The sequence below is a fragment of the Coffea eugenioides genome, chromosome 1 (genome assembly GCF_003713205.1).
Source record: "Coffea eugenioides isolate CCC68of chromosome 1, Ceug_1.0, whole genome shotgun sequence".
NCBI classification, from domain to species: domain Eukaryota; kingdom Viridiplantae; phylum Streptophyta; class Magnoliopsida; order Gentianales; family Rubiaceae; genus Coffea; species Coffea eugenioides.
The window spans coordinates 19,914,183-19,929,916 of NC_040035.1; the positions used below are offsets into that span (position 1 = coordinate 19,914,183).

A 15,734-nucleotide genomic window follows, 5' to 3' on the forward strand; every position below is an offset into this window, starting at 1 on the left:
CAGTGTCAAGGATAAACTTCTAGTGCTAAATTACTCAGAAACCATTTCCTCAACAGAAAAATTAAAAAACTTAAGTCACAACAAATAAGGTTGAAATTGAATTTCATTCCTTTGCAAAAGCTACTTTTATCTGTACGCACCTACTTGTCACCTGAATATAGCTCATAAAAGCCAAAGCAAATTCCCAAGGGAATAGACAACTCACCCCTCCAGTCCCCCTCCGCGGCTCCGCCCCCTCTCCCCCTCCCCAAATCCCACCGCAATCTCATTTCCTATATATAGCTTCTCTATCCGTAACCCATCATTCTCCCCGCCTCTCCCTCCCTCCGCTCCCGCCCAAGGAAAAAATGGATAACAATGCCACCACGTGGCCTGAACAAGAGCTAGAAAACCTGAAAGCCATCAAAGTACTAGGCAAAGGAGCCACGGGAACAGTCTTTCTCGTTCATCACAAATCAAATGATCCTGCTGCCCGCTGCCCTTTTGCTCTCAAAGTCGTGGAAAAATCCTCCTTATCCATGAAGCCCAATGCCGAAAGCCGTGCCCGGCGGGAAATCTCTATCCTTAATCGCCTCAAACAGCAGCCATCTCTCCATTCCTTCCTCCCCAACCTCCTTGGAACATTCGACACAGACGATTATCTTTGTTGGGCCACCCCTTATTGCCCCGGGGGGGACCTCAATGTCCTCCGCTTCCGCCAATTCGACCATGTCTTTTCGCTGGCTGTGATCCGTTTCTACCTGGCTGAAATCATCTGTGCCCTGGAAAAGCTCCACAGCATGGGCATTGTGTATAGAGACTTGAAACCGGAGAACATATTGATCCAACATTCTGGTCATCTAACCTTGACGGATTTCGATCTTTCACGTACCTTGTCACCCAAGAAAATGGAAACCCTACTGTTCACCTCCGACCCTGAAGGGGAGCCATCGGCCAATATCCGAAAACAACACCACCGCCATCGGAGGAATCTCACGCGCTTTATTACTCTCAAGATGGAGAAAAACAAAGCGCTTGGGAGCAACAAGGGGTTGAAGAAAGCGAAAAGTGCACGTGTTTCGCCGGTGAGCAGAAGAAACCCTAATCTTTCAGCTGAACGTACGAATTCGTTCGTTGGCACGGAAGAGTACGTTGCGCCGGAAATCATACGTGGAGATGGACATGAATTTGCTGTGGACTGGTGGGCTTTGGGAGTTCTTTGTTACGAAATGCTGTATGGGACTACGCCGTTTCGAGGGAAAAATCGAAATGAAACCTTTTGGAAAGTTCTCATGATGCAGCCGGAGTTTATCGGAAAGCCTAACTCATTGACGGACTTGATTGGTAAGTTGCTGGAGAAGGACCCCACGCGCCGACTGGGGTACCAGAGAGGCGCGTCAGAGATTAAAGAGCACGAGTACTTCAGAGGGCTGAGGTGGGATTTGATAACGGAGGTTTTAAGGCCGCCGTTTCTGCCGTACAGAGACGAGACGGAATTGACAGAGCTGAGTAAGGGTGGAACTGATATAAGAGATTATTTCCAGAAGTTGAAGGTTCCACCGTCACCGTCATGGTCGCCGTCACTTGATGAATGCCGACATAACGTTTCATTAACGGAGTTCTGACGCACGTGTAAAGAGTTAGCTAGATTTTAGACAGTGATTATCTCTTTATTATTTTACTACTTTTGTCATTTTAATTTTAAGATTGTCTGTATATAAAATAAGGAATAGGACTTAAAAGTCGGCGTTAATCAAGATAGATGTTAGTTGTTATACGAACATAATGATGATGATTATAGATTTTATTATGTGTTAATGAGTGTATTTTAAACGCGTTTGCAAGGCGCGTGGTGATGAAATGGGTCACTCTTATGGGAATAAAGAATCTCTGCATCAATGCTAAAATTTGGATATTCTTGAATTCTGCATTTTGATCAAAACCAGTTTAGAAGAAAAGAATGCCTTTCTTTTCTTCAGTGGCTTTAGAAGAAAATTTTGGATATTCTTGAATGCTGGATTTTGATCAAAATCAGTGGCTTTTCTTCCATGTGTTCAATTTCTCAGTTTAGAAGAAAAGAATGCCTCTTTTTTTTTTTTTTTCTTTCTTGAGGTACTAAATGGTTGAAGATGTCTAAGAACATAGGAATTCTTTACTTGAAAGTAGAGTGATGATTATATGAGTTCCGAGTTATTGGGGTGTTGGAGAAGTAAATCCATTGCAAATTGATAAGATGTCCAAGCAACTCCTCTTTTTTTTTTTATTTTCAATAGTCTTCTCCCCTCTCTTGTTCCCCTCCCTATCCAAATTTAAGTGGTCAGGTTTGATCCCTAACCAGCCAAGAGAGGCCAAGGCCCCCTTTGCCCCCCTGGCCATCGCCCGCGTGGCTGATGGTTAGGAACCTGTACTCTTTCTTGTGTATGCTGATTTGAAACTCAGCAATTGAGGCCCTAATCATCCTTGTCTTGTACAATTCTAGTCAGAAATATTTCACCTATGCAGGTGTTTTTACATGTATGCTGTAAGTAATGTTTACCAAGAAAGAATTGGTTCTGTTGCGCATATGAATTGGACGGTATCATTGCGATGGAAAGTTTCTGTCTTTTTGCTTTTACCCCTTAGCAATGTACCAAAATTAAACAATCAAAAAATTTCTCTAGGTACATGAACCAAACTACGAGGACTGTGCATCATCCCTTTATGGAGTGTGTATGCGGGTAGTCCAAGAAATTGAATTGCAATGGAGATAGAAACTTGTGCTTTATATATCAGCCTTCAAATTTTTTATTGGAAAAAGAAATTCCCCATATTTTATTTAACAAGCCTTATGGAATTGGATAAGGAATGAGTATAATTTTCTAAATTCTATGTTTTACACCTCCAATTATTGGTTGGGCAGCCTTACGGGTAGTTCGACTAGTTCCGTAATTTGGTTTTTACAAGGAGGTTCCGTGATCAATTCTTTATGCTATTTTGCTGTGTATCTTTGAGATAAAACTCTACACGATCTTAGGAGATTAGTCTGATCGAAAGGTTTGGATATCTTAACAAAAAAAAATTATTGGTTAGAAAAAATGAAAGCTAAAACTCTCCATAATTGGCTGAAGAATTCCGAAGGAATTGTCTTATTAGATTCTGAATTGTACGATTGAAAACAAATAAGTGACGGGTGGTAACCAAGTAAATCAACTTAAGAAACTAAAAATACTTAGAGACTAGAGAGATTTTGCATCGCTAGAAACTTGGTGCCTGAGGCTAAAATAACCTTTTTAAAAAACAATAAAAAACCTCTCCTACTATTTTACAAAATATAGTGGTCCTAGCAGGCTATTACTAGCCTTGCTTTCTATATCATAATGCGAGTAACTTTTACGCTGGTTGACGGATTAAGCAAACATATGAAAATGGAGGGTGGTCCGGGGCTTGGTCTGGTGGTTGAGGTTGCTGAAGATGGAATCTTAGGTCTCTGGTTCGAACTTTGTTGCCAACAAGTTATGGAGGGTGGGGAATAGTCTGCGGGGTCCACTCCCTGCGAGACACCTTAAAAAAAAAAGAAGCAAACATATGAAAATCAAAATCAAACGGGGTGGAAGAGGGGGGTGGGGAGGAATAGCTAGTTAAAAAAAAAGAAAGATGTAATTGAATATTTAAAGGTACACTTATCAACCTTTTTTCCTCCATTTTTTTCTTTTTTTAACTTGCTTAAAAGGTGTGCCTTTATGATTACCAGACAAAATGTTCTGAAATCACGGGACTGAATTTGATGGCATTAGCCTAACTAAGCACTTTATGCAAAAAGCCTTTTAAGACTTCCACCGCGGATTTACATATAAAATGTCTGCTTTGAATTCTCCACACCCTCTTTGCCGTCAACATATTCCATTAGAACAATACAAGAATCAAGAAGACTATGGAATATTTAGACCAAGACTATAGAATATTAGGACTAAACAAGATTTAGGCTATAATGGCATTCAAACAATGACAGTCGGAAGCCAAACAAAAAGTGAAGAGTTTCCGATGTTTTACTTTGCCGTAATTTGTTTGAACAAGTAATTTATCGTTTACGGCAAATCAATCTGTAACACCTTTGGCATTTAGATGTAAATGTTGCACCCCATAGGTTTCATTTTGATGGACTGTAACTCTGCGGTACTATTACTAATGCTAATACGCATATGGACTGTAACTTCTGTTTTGAGTAAACGATTGATATTATTATTTTTCATTAAAATTTCTGCCATAAAGTGAGTAAGAAATTTTGAGATCAAATTTAGTTAGGTAGTGAATAACTTATATTTTAATAAAATCATTTAATATCTGTTTCACTTTATGTGAGTAAATTATCCCGTCTTATGGTTGTTAATTGGCAAATATAGCAATAAAATGTATTTGGTGAGACAAAATTGGTAAACCATTTAGGTTTCATTTATACCCAAAAAAATGTTGCAAGTGAAGTTTAACCTTGCCCATTATAAGGCAGTCTACTTTGTAGATGATAAACGACTGAATTGGGAATTCATAACCAACCAAATGTCACTAAATTAACATTCATATATATCAGGTTTTGCAATTTACACTTCAACAATTTTTGGCATCTAATGCAGCGTGTTCCAAACTCTCAAATTAATTAAATTTTTAAAACTCAACCACCATAATGTCAAAAGTTTTTCCGTACATGTTTATTTAAGATTTTCACCATCCATGGATTTCTTATGGTTGCCTTTCACAAACCACTAACAGTCGAGACCAATTTTTTCCCCTATTGTTGCTGGTCCTCTAGTGCGGAACAGGAACAGATAAGATTGGGATTTTAGTGCAATTGATCAATCGATTATTGTACTTTATACATACTTTATACATAGTATAGTGCATTTTTATATAATTTTATTATACTTATAAATTTTATTTATACACACCAATTCAATGCATGAATACAATTGTATCTGCTAGCATATATCATATTGTATACGAAATACAACAGCTATATCTAATTACACCCAATTCAACCATGTCTTCTACGATTTCGTCTGGTACAATGAGGGAATGGGAAAGTTTGTTGTCTTCGAGTATTGCCCTACTACTACTAGTCTACTACTTGACTTTTACGGCAAAATTGGCTGAAATGAGCTTCACCTTGACAGAGTTGTCCCCACATTTGGCCAAAGTTGAGTGGGACATTATTCTTCTACAGTTTGTTATTTCATGGTTTCGAACAAATTATTTGGAGTATAGAACACAAAATAGGCATACGTAAATTCCCCAGTTTCTCCATGTGGGGCAATGTTTACCCCTCAAAGCCCGACCACTTGGTGTGGAAAGGACATATTAACGTCCAATTTGGGGCCTTGCTGCCCAAGCTAATTAAATAAAGGAAATGGTGTTACACACTCCTTTTTAATATTCGCACATACTACTTTAAAACAACATAGAATGCCATGAAATAAAGATGGTAAGGGAATGTGATATCAAGTATGATTGTTTGATATCATCTACTTTAGATAATTGAGCTAATTAAATTTTTTTACTTTAATTTTGAACCAGAAATCAGTTTGATTTCTAAATTCTGGTACAAAAATATTTTTACTTCTCAATTTGGGCTAATAGAAAAACAATTGAAGAATAGTAGGTGATCACTACCAAAAACCACATTGCAGTGATTGACAATTTTCTAGAGTTACCCTGTGCCAGACTTAATTGAGAAGTTATTTGTGCTTAACTATATAATTTGACACAAAATTTACAGTCAGTCCTTTGGATGGGATGTAAATCCAAGCAAATGTATATGTAGTAACCCAATTTAATTCTGCTAAGAATTCTTTTATTGTTAATCGTGGTCTAAAAAGTAAAAAAAAAAAAAGAAGCATTAAGTTCGAGAAAGGATAGCATCAGCCCTAATCTCATATGTCTTAGGAGTTACCAATTCTTCTAAATAAAGTTACCTGATCGGTTCAATTTATGCAAGCGATTAAGGTAAGATCAAATGGGCAAAAAATTGGACCCAATTCATTCTACTACAACTATTTTTTTAAGCTAATTGATTCGACCTTTATTACAGCCTGTGCTTGCATTTGACCACTTCTTGACCAAGCCAATACTTGTTTTATACATTAGATCACATCATTGAAGTTATTCCCTTTCCACTTACAATTGATTTGGACTCCTAAGCATCAAAATCCCAATATTTTTCTTGTTACACCCTGAAAATAGAATGAGAGACAACAGAGGTTAGATACATAAACTGATGAACCTATTTTTCTTGCTACTCTTTTTTTTTGGGACCTTTTCTATTCTTACTTGTAATTCTTCTCTAATTAGAACCCTTAGCATCTACTATCCATAGACAAGCAACCATAAAATGTCTGCTGCACTCTCAAACTTTCTTCTTCCCTCCCTCCCCTCTATTACTAAGATTCTCCCCTTAATCTAACAGAAATAAACTACAAATATTTCTCGTTGCTACATTTTTTTTGGGTGCCACCTTTTTTGTTCTTACTTGTAACTCTTGCTGAGAAATTCTACCATTCCTTTTAAATACAATATCCATGATTGTAAATTAATAAATTTTTGTCATATCATTTAATAATTTAAACTTTGAAAACCCATTTAAGAATTGATAAGCAGTTGTATAGTACCTAAAAGGTATTGTAGAACTTCCCTTGATTGAAACCCTTAGCATCCACCATCCATGGACAGATAACCATGAAATGTCAAATCGACCTATCAACCAAACAGAAATATACTACAAAGTGGCATATTTCACCATACGAACAATCCACTACAGCCGACAATTTACATGTGCCTGTCATATCTAGAGCTAAACACAGAGTCGTACACTCTGTCGACATTCCCCAGCGGTCTACAAGTTTTATTAATTTGCAGAACTATTAAATAACGAAAAGGATTCACTTGAATGATTAGAACCATCATTTGTATAAGGATTTTAATGGACATTGTAGCATATTGCACAGTAGGTGTCAAACAATGCCCAACTATAAGGACCACAATCCAATGCAGAAAATCAGAAATAGGATTGTTTTCAATCTGTCCGGCAAATTGAGGATACCAAGTTGGATACTTTTCTCGTGACTACCATTGCTCCCATGTTAGCCAGAAACCATATGGTGCAAATTTGTCTCGTGCCCTCCTCAATGCTATAGCTCTTTGGCTTGTAGCATCCAATCTAAAGGGCTCTGGCCATCAGTAACAAAACAATTAGGATATTACCTTAGTATGGAAACAGCAATTGATCGGTGGACCAATTCTGCTCTCTCTTCCCCTCTTTAACTGACAAAACAAATGTTCCATCACAATCTCTTCTAAAGTTATGGCACTTTTCTTTTCTTGCATATGAAAACCCTATTTGATCATATCCTTAATGTCCCAACCTTTTCCAAGCAGGAATATGAGAATTAAACATTACAGTTGTCCGAAATGAGGTGACCCTAGGTGGGTCAAATTCTTTAAATTCTAGTATAAATAGCTTAAAACTTTCTTCATTATTATTTCTCTTCCAAAATAGGAAAACTTGAAAGCGAATTCCACATGCAATGCTGAACTCACCAGAATGATCCATCATTCTCCCAGGCATCTCCCAAGCTCTGACCTATCGTAATCATAATCCACCATATAAGCTTGTCAGTTTTTCAATTGACGTTTGAAACGTTATTCAAGGTTGTTATCAGCATAATAAATTCAAGGACAAAAGAAAAAAGCAGTTCCAGAAAGAATGACTCAAAATTTGCTTCACAACGACTGTTGGCATCACAGCATTACAGCGTTACATGGGCAAATCATCACATCATACTCCTGATTGTAACATGATTTTACTACATCTACGAGTTGCGTTACAGCGTCACTCTCGTACATTTTGAAAAAATGGGTACTGCCTGATGCTGAATTGATGAGATGAAGAATTCTGTGAACTAGCTCCATAATTATCACTGCAGATAGGGCAGCTTCAAATAACTTTCAATTTTCTGTTTTGCTCGGTGAATAGGGATGTGGTATCGGAGATGAATTATCATTCAACATCGTAATCGAAGGATTCTAGAGGTAGTTAATCAAACAGCTTATGGTTAATGTCCAGATGACCATATAATTATCCATTCATGAAATGCTGTCAGAAATCAATCACACGTTGACAAAAGGTCTAAGAAAAAGTGAAGCACATGAACATGGTAATGTGAAGGTGCACATGCACCTACAGGATATCCTTTTGGAAATTAGTACGCCGATAAGAATCACTAGGTTCAGCAGCATATAAACAGAAACACTTCCAAGTTTTTCTCACCTCAATTAAATCTTTGCATACTGAACAAAAGCACTGCACATGTTCATTTATCACAATATTCTCCCTCCTATGTGATGTCAAGGTAAAAATTCATCAGGAAAACCAAAATAATGGGATTCTTATAGCATAATCTGAACCACCAATTTCAAGCAAAACGGAGCAAACTTAGAGCAGTAGTATTCTCGACATAATAAACGTATCATATCACAACAGAAGCGCTGCTTAGACAAAACACGTGAAAGAGTGACCCCAATGACGAACAGCTCATGGTACAAGATGTACGGAGATGTAATCACATTCATGAATATTAAGATTGCAAACGACAAAGGAAGCAACAAGAGCTACATTTCTAGCAACATTGGCATTACAACTGTATCTCCAGTAAAGCTACTCTATTTACACTTGCACTTGCGACAGCTGCTAAACATAGTAGATAGTATTTAAACAGCATTGTTAACCAATATAATCTCAGAAGACCAGGTGTGCAACAATTAAAAGAGAAAAACTATAGAGCAGAAGTATCAAAAGAGAGGTAAAGCCATGATAATTCCTGTTTACTCAGTACATATTGTTATGTCTGTTTGATCATCAAAGTCAATCAACCAGCTATAATGACAATTCCTACTTAGCAACTATGCTTATGTCTGGTTAATTGACAATGTCGATCGTCCATTTCAATTTCTCTCACTCCACATGTCTCTCTTTTTTTTCTGTTTTATTAACCATGTAGTCAAATGATATAGCACCAAAGGAATAAAATCACCAAGCGGAATAGACTGATTAGCATTTATTTTATTTATTTTTAGTTAGGCTTTAGGGTGAGTTTTGGTGTGTTTTAAGTTAGAATGGAAGAATTGAATTCCTTTACAAGTTACTTTTCATCAAGTAGTGTCTTTTAACCAAATGCAAAAATGTGGGTTAATATGCAAATTGGTGTTGTTTTTGTAGGTTTTGGCATCTTTTGAATTGATTCAAGTCAAGGAATGTTTGACAGTTTTGACACACCTTAGTATTTTGGCTATATCTTCAGTTACAAGTATTAGATTTAGATGATTCTTGAACCATATTGAAGCTAAGACACAGCTCTATAATTGTTATGAAGATATCAAAATCTAGTTCATTGATTTTCCTGGTCAAAAAGTCGAAATACAGTAAAATTTATATCATAAGCTGAAACAGGGTATCAACCAGTCAGGGGTATTTTGATCATTTTTTAGCCTATAGAGATTCAAATGAGATGATTTTTTGATGCATTGGAAAGCCAACACAAATATCTACAACTTTCATGATTTATACAAGAGCTAATTCGACTTCCATCATAAAAAACATTTCAGTTGAAATTGGCCAAAAAACAAAACAAAGTTGGGATTTGAGCAGAAAGTACAAAACTATGTAACATGAAGATCCATGAGGCGACTTGTGAGGCACCTCGCGGATCCCTGAGTAAACACTGCAAGTTGATTCTGCAACTTCACTCATTTCACACTGCTTTATGGATGAATTTTTCTCATAAAATCCGATTAGATCCAACTAAACTTGAGTTGAAAAAGTGAAGAACAACATTATGACCACATTATGAGCACATTTTTGCATCCAAAAATATCTATAAATACCCCTTGTATCTCATTCATTTGATCATCTTATAGCATCTTGTATCATCTTGAAACATCTTGTAGTCTCTTGTGGTATGAAGTAGAATAGACTAGAAGTAGAGATAGAAGTAGTTTTATCTCTAGTTTCATATTATGAGTTTCAAAGTTAGTTTAAAAGCTTTGAGAGGTAGGAAAAAACACTCTAGTACCAAGTTTATTTGAGAGATCAACTTGTGAAGGAATTCAAGAATTCAACCTGTAAGACATTGAATAAGAATTATTCTTCCTAAATTTTGTCTCTTATTTTTATTTGTCATGCCTAGTTACAAGTTTATTTCATACTTAGATATTCTTAATATAATATCTAGCTAAGTATTTTTCATATCCCAGGATGAAAATGAACTTGTCATGGTTTTGATTTGAAGTAGTCAGGGAATGATTATACTTTTTCATGATTTGTTAGTTTGAGAACTTGTGCTTATGCTTTATAGTGTTTGGCCATCAACTATGAATGATTTGATGATTGATGAGCAATGAAAGTTACCTTCAAATAGATCTAATTTCTTAAATATTAGCATGATTCTCTCAAAAGTAGTGAATAATGGTTGGTTGAATTCATACAATAACTTCATTTAGTTTATTTAACTTATTTCTTACCTTTTCTCTATAAACATAGGTGAAGAATGATTCAAAGAGTTAAAGAAATTGGCGAAAGGAATTTCTAGAGAAATTAGCCAAGGTGGTTTCTCTTAAGAATGTCCATTGGCGAAAGCAAAAACATACATTTGGAAGTTATTCCTTGACAATTCATGGAAGTATAAGTATAATCACCTTAACTACATTTGGAAGTTATTCCTTGACAATTCATGGAAGCATTAGTACAATCACCTTAACAAACTTCTAATCTTGACATAACAAGAGATACTAATCCCTAGTTTGTGAACCGAGCTTGTGAACCAAGCTCAAATTCGTTTCGTTCGCTCGAGCAATTTTGTGAGGTGACTGGCCAGTGAGGGTGATAAGGTGTTAGGTGGGTGTACAAGTGGAGTTCTACAGACCTTAAGTGTGGTCGACGGAGGGTCGGCAGGAGGTCACACATGGCAAATGACGTGGCTTTGGAGCCAACCTGTATCCTTCATTTGTATTGTTACTTTTGCACTTGACTTGACATTTTTGTGAAATAGTTGTTTATCTTAATGTGACATTTACGCTTTTACCCCCGTTTACTTGCTAAGCATTTAGCTTACCCCTTTTCCTTTGTTTTCCTTAACAGGGGACGACGCGGGGAAACCCTTTTGCACTATCACTAGTGTAGTTAGGTTTGGTTTGTAATGGTTGGACAACTAAGATATTTCTTTTACTTGGTGATCTATATAAAGAACCCGTCTTCGAGTCTACTTTTGTTCTTGGTTCTGTAGTAGTCTCGATAACTCCTTTTGAGGATGTAAATACCCTTTTGGGATTGAATATATTGTGAATAGTACTCATTTGGTTTATATAGTTTTATTTGCTTTGTGTTTTGAGTCCTGGCGCGAACTAGGCAGACGTCCGGCTGATACCCTCGGGTTCGCCCTTGGGAAAAGCGGGGGCGTCACACATAAACATGATATCTAGATGCAAGACCCTAGGAAAGCAAGTAACACATAGCACACAAGCATGCAAAACATACCAAGCAAATAAAGCAAATAAAGCCCTAACTATTACACTTGGGGCCCTAACTACAATCTAAAGAGGGAAGGAATAAATATAATAATAGAATAAATACCTAACTATTACATCTTGGCATTTAAATGCCCCTTAAATAATCAAAGATTAAATGAAAATAAATATACTAAATTAAAACAAAAAATGTGACTAAATAAATAAAAATATTTGAAAAGCATGCAATATCATACATAAGATCACATAGGAGCACATAGAGTCAAATAAAATCAAAATAAAGAAGTAGAGTGTACCTCCCTTGAATTGGTGATCTAGTGAAACGAAATTACTTATTTACCCTCCAAAACAGTAAAAAGGTCAAGGCATCACTTTAATTAACAAATAATCGCAAGAAATAGAAATAAACACAAAATTGAATCAATCAAAGCATTCAAATAAAAATAAACATCCCATATTGAATAAATTAAAATAAACAAGGATCTAATTGAAACAATTAAAGAAGTTTGGGGGGTGAAATTATTATTATTACAAGTATTAGGGTTCTAAATTAAAATCAATGGCTTAAGATGAAATCTACCAAAACAAAACTAAAATTCACAAAGAATAAATGAAAAACCATTTGTTATAATTCAACATAAAAAATACCCAAAATTTCACTAAAAATCTAAATCAAATCATAAATCTCTCAAAATTATTAAACCTCAAATTTCATTCTAAAACTCACTAAAAATCTATCAAAACACATTAAATCATACCAAAGAAAACTGACATTTAAAAGGGCAGAAATGATTAACTTTAACAAATTTTATGGGCCAAATTAGAATTATTAAAAAGTATAGGGGTTAAAGTGCAATTTCTGAAAATTTTCGTGCATCATGCTTGATGGCTTTCTTCCTCATTCGCTGGGTTTCTTTCTGCAAATTGGCAGCCTCCATTTTTCATAACTTTCAGCTACTCAGATCTATTGCACATGCAACATAGGGCAGGAAAGAAAACTATAGCATGCCATTTTAACAAAAACAAACAAAACCCAACCCAACCCTCTAACAAGAACACTGACTACCTCAGCTTTGGTAACCCAAATTTCCAGGACAAGAACACGCAAATCTGGAAACATTTTCGAAAACTTTATGGGTCACATTAAGCATATCCATCAAGAGATTTACAGCCTCACATGCAAAATCACCATAAGCAATGGTGAATGCACGCAAGGCATAGCACGCAAATCTTCTTACCTCAAAGAATTCGTCCTCCAGGCCATGAATTAAAACGAAAGCTGCGGCTGATGCTGGCAATTTGTATATTTATACAGCGTAACGGCCTTTGCAAGGGCATCAACAGCTTCAGTTCTGACCTTTATGCTCATGTCCCTCACCATTGAGCAAAGTCGCTAACAGCGCGAACTGCAGAGCATCTGACAGAATCCTCTGCATCAAAGAGAAGCTCAGCGGCAGAAGAATAGCAACACTGAAGCAGGCTCTAATCCTTTTTTCGAGTCTTTTCCTTTTCTTGCTCTCGGGTTCTTCTCCCTTCTTTTCCTTCGCTCGTAACCCCTCTTCTCTGGTTTTTCTTGTTGCCCGTAGCTCTCTTCCTTCTTTTGTTCCCAAGAAACCCTCTTGTTTCTCCTCTTCCTCTTTTAACCTGTTTGCCGACCAACCTTCTCTTGGATTCTTCGTTTTGGTTTCTTACCCTTTTTTTCTTCCTCCACCTCTCCTCAAAACTCTCCTCCCTTTTCAGCCGTCCCCTCTCTGTTCTTTCTTTTCTTTTCTTCCTTTCCCTCTACCCATGGCCTCCTTCTATCTCTCTTTTTTTAGTTTTTTTTCTACCCGTAACCTCCCTCAATCTCAGCCGAAAACCTCCTTTTTCTCCCCTGAAACTGCCTTCTTTTTTTTTCTTCCATTGTTTTTCTCCTGCCCAGCCCATAGCCTTTCCTTGGCTTTTTTTGTTTGGTTTCTCTTTCCTGGTTCCCCAAAGAACTCCCCTTCACTCTTCCCGGAAACCCTTAGCTTCTCCCCTCTCTTTCTATTCTCTCATTTTCCAGTTTTTTCTTGCCCTTTTCCTCTCCAGCCTCAAGCTTTTCTTTCTGGTTTTCTCCCTTTTTGCCGCCACCCAGAACCCTCATTTTTCCTTTTCCCAGCCTTCCCAAGCTTTTTTCGCAGCCCCTCTTTTTTCTCTCGGTCTCTTTTGCTTTCTTTTGTTTTCCAAATTCTTTCTCGGCCAGCCCCCAACTCTCCTCTTGTTTTCCAGTTTTTCTTTCCTTCTTCATTTCCTTTATCCGAAGCTTTTTCTCAGCCGAAGCTCTCCCTCCAACTCTCTCTTGGTTCAGCCCTTTTCCTCCTCCCCCAAAACCCTTGTTTTTTCACTCCTGCCTTTCTTCTTCTGGTTTCTTTTTCCGCTGCCCTCCTCTCTTTTTCTCTGGTTCGGCCCTTCCTTTTCTTTTTTTTTTGTTTTCCCATAGCTCTCAAAGCCTCCCTTCTTGCTCTCTTGTTCTCTCTATCTCTCCCTCTAGCCGCCAGCCCCTTCCCTTTTGTTATTTATTTTTGTTTTGTGTTTTTCTAATTTTTCTAAGCTTCCCAAGTGTCCTAACACCTCATCTTCTAGGTGTTGTGTTATCAAAGAAATAAAGGGACACTTGTCCCTATTGCATGTGCCCCACTTGGCTACTATCCCCCTAGTACACTTGTCTTCTTTTTTCATTTATTTATATATGTTTTCCAAAAATAATTTAGGTAAACAAAATAAATAAATAAATAAATAAAAATGTTAATTCTTATTGCACAAGTTTCATTTATCTTAAAAAAAGAAATTGAATCTAAAGAGATTAAAGACAAATTTTGAATTTTTGTAAGGATTTTTCCTTTTTAGAAATTTAACGCAAAAAATACCTTAAAAATAAAAATGGTAAACCTAATTTATAAACATAAACAAAAACCCTAACTATCATTTAATCAATAAAATAAAATAAAATAAAATAAAATGAGAATAACAAAGCTAACAAATAAATCTAAAATCGAATTAAATAAGAAATAAAGCTAAAAATCAACAAAATGAAATTTTGGTGTCTACAGATTCATCATCAAAAGCCATGCCCAAAAGATGCTACGGCCACTTACCCCCATAGTATCTTTTCCTCTATGACTCTTTCCCTCAAAAAGAACCCAAAAGATCAGTACGATTAGTCGAATGTCGCCACAAATTTGTATACAAGTATAGAACCCAAATCCTTTTCCTCAGAATCTTCATACATAATCCAAACCTGTCAATCTCGGCAAGATAGGAATCAAGGCCAAATCCCTACTTTTCCATTGAGGGATAGGTATCAAAGAAGCATATGTAAGGACAATCAATCAAGAATCAAACTACAGGTATCTAAGATCACAAGAAAGGTAGACATACATATGTAGTTGCAGTTAAGCCACCACAAAATCAAGTAAACACCTAACAAGTCCGCACATTCACAAGAGAAGGGAAACAGGTCTATGATACTAGCACTGTAAACATTCACAACGACTGCAAAGGTAGCCATCATCTATAGAAACCCTAACCAGACATGTACGAGACTAGTCCATGAAGGCACTCATTGATCCACTCTCCTTGATCGGTTCAATCTCAAGTCCAATACAAGAATCTTCCGCGTCTTGACCTTTGCTATCAAAACTTACGTCAAGTGCAATCGAGATATCGACCCTCATCCTAAAGCTCTTCACTTTTTGGTACTTAATTCACAACTCGAGCCGACCAGTTCCAAGAGTAAATCACTTACATTTGAGATTCCTGCCTGACGTACATATCTATCTTCCCCAAGTATCATGATAAAGGTTTACGCCTATAACATTCATGATTCACAGCTTACGCTCAAAAAGAGCACTTAGTCCTTCACAGTTATTCACGTAATTAGGACCATAACACCATTTGGCCAGCTCACCCCTCGCAGAGACCGCTCGAGACTGCTCTGATACCACCTGTGACTACCCCACGTCTCACTTGGGCAAACCTCAGGGTTTGATGGACAGCCTACCCGACTCTTGTCAGGACTCACTCTAACACCTCAAAAATAATAATAATAATTTCAATAAAAAGAGCAATAGCACTTTCAACCTTATTTATATACATTCATGGACATCGAATGCCTAGACAAGTGCTAAATATGGCCAGGGATTCAAGCTTACAAAATAAAACCAAGCAGGTCCGATATAAAGCTAAGAAGT

At 36.8% G+C, this 15,734-nt stretch overlaps 1 protein-coding gene across 1 annotated transcript; it reads left to right on the forward strand.

Annotated features, from left to right (window-relative positions):
- Window positions 1-260: 260 nt before the first annotated feature.
- On the forward strand, window positions 261-1,835 carry LOC113782331 (serine/threonine-protein kinase UCNL-like). Its single transcript, XM_027328223.1, has one exon. It carries the CDS (start codon window positions 348-350, stop codon window positions 1,602-1,604), a length of 1,257 nt encoding a protein of 418 aa, XP_027184024.1. The 5' UTR covers window positions 261-347; the 3' UTR covers window positions 1,605-1,835.
- The last annotated feature ends 13,899 nt before the right edge of the window (window positions 1,836-15,734 follow it).